Consider the following 1,149-nt stretch of genomic DNA (forward strand, 5'->3'; position numbering starts at 1 on the left):
ATAATTAATAAAGGATAAATGCTTGTTTAGTGAAATAACATACAGAAATACAGCTTGAAATGTAAAGAGTAAAGTAGAGAGAAGTTAGTTACAGAAAGTGTGATCTAAATAAAAATTAACTGAACTGTTTATTTCAATTACATGGTTAGAAGTAAGCTAAACAAGACCGGAGGAAAGATAAGTAAAAATGCTTGTACTTAATAATTAGTGTTTGCATGCGTCTTTGCATCTTCTTATGTACATGTTCATGATACTGTGTCTTCTTACAGGTAGTGAAATGGTGGAGGCAGAGTTGAGAGGTATCAAGATTGTCCAATCACCTTATACCATCTACTTCAAGAGAACGCCCAAATACTTCAAACCAGGGATGTCCTTTGATGTTGCGGTAAAGTGCACATATGAGTTTAGAATAACAGTAGGGTTCCTTCACAGTCCTCCACACAGGACTATATCAAATACATTTTTAATAACCAATAAAAGACTGGGCTTTCTTTTTATTGATGTGGTAGTCTTTCATGTGATATAAATCTCCTCTCGAATGTTGTTGATTTTTAAAACTTTCTTTTTTTTTTAACTTTCATTGTTTCACTTATTACTGCCATGACTGCATCTGTCATGGATCTTGATTATGATATAAATGGCAATCTCTTCAAACAGATGAAACAGATGGGTTTTCTGAGAAAAACTAGAAAACTAGAAATCACTATTATGTCAGTCACAACATATTTGCAGAGAAAATTTAATCAGCAATGTCCTTTAGCCTATTGGTAAATTGCTTAAATGTCAGTACAGTTAAGGTCATATATCAGTCATATAAAAATATGACTTATATGACATTTCATTACAGGTACTGCAGTTTGCAGATGATTATGGTATTTTCATAATAGTATTAGATCTTCCTTAAACGGGCACTGTGTAGGAATTTCTCCCATCTAGTGTTGAGATCGTATATTGCATTCAAACAGATAGCGCACTCTAGCTCCTCACTGTTTCAAACGCGTATTGCAACAACGGTAACTGCTGTGTACCAAAAATCTATGATAACATTGATGAAACCATGTCATCCGATACTTCATGGACTATTCATTCAGGCTCCTACACAGACACACGCGACACGAGTTGACAAACCCCCTCCTCACCATGCTGGCT

The 1,149-nt window shown here is 34.9% G+C and overlaps 1 protein-coding gene across 1 annotated transcript in view; it reads left to right on the plus strand.

Annotated features, from left to right (window-relative positions):
- LOC126390831 (complement C3-like) overlaps positions 1-1,149 on the plus strand; it is a gene marked incomplete at its 3' end in the record, with an annotated part of 34,056 nt that overhangs the window by 1,480 nt on the left and 31,427 nt on the right. Inside the window, exon 6 of the mRNA XM_050045305.1 lies at positions 270-524. Within this exon, the coding sequence (XP_049901262.1) occupies positions 270-524 (255 nt within the window). The remainder of the gene's footprint in view (positions 1-269; positions 525-1,149) is intronic.

The sequence above is a fragment of the Epinephelus moara genome, chromosome 5, assembly GCF_006386435.1.
Source record: "Epinephelus moara isolate mb chromosome 5, YSFRI_EMoa_1.0, whole genome shotgun sequence".
NCBI lineage: Eukaryota > Metazoa > Chordata > Actinopteri > Perciformes > Serranidae > Epinephelus > Epinephelus moara.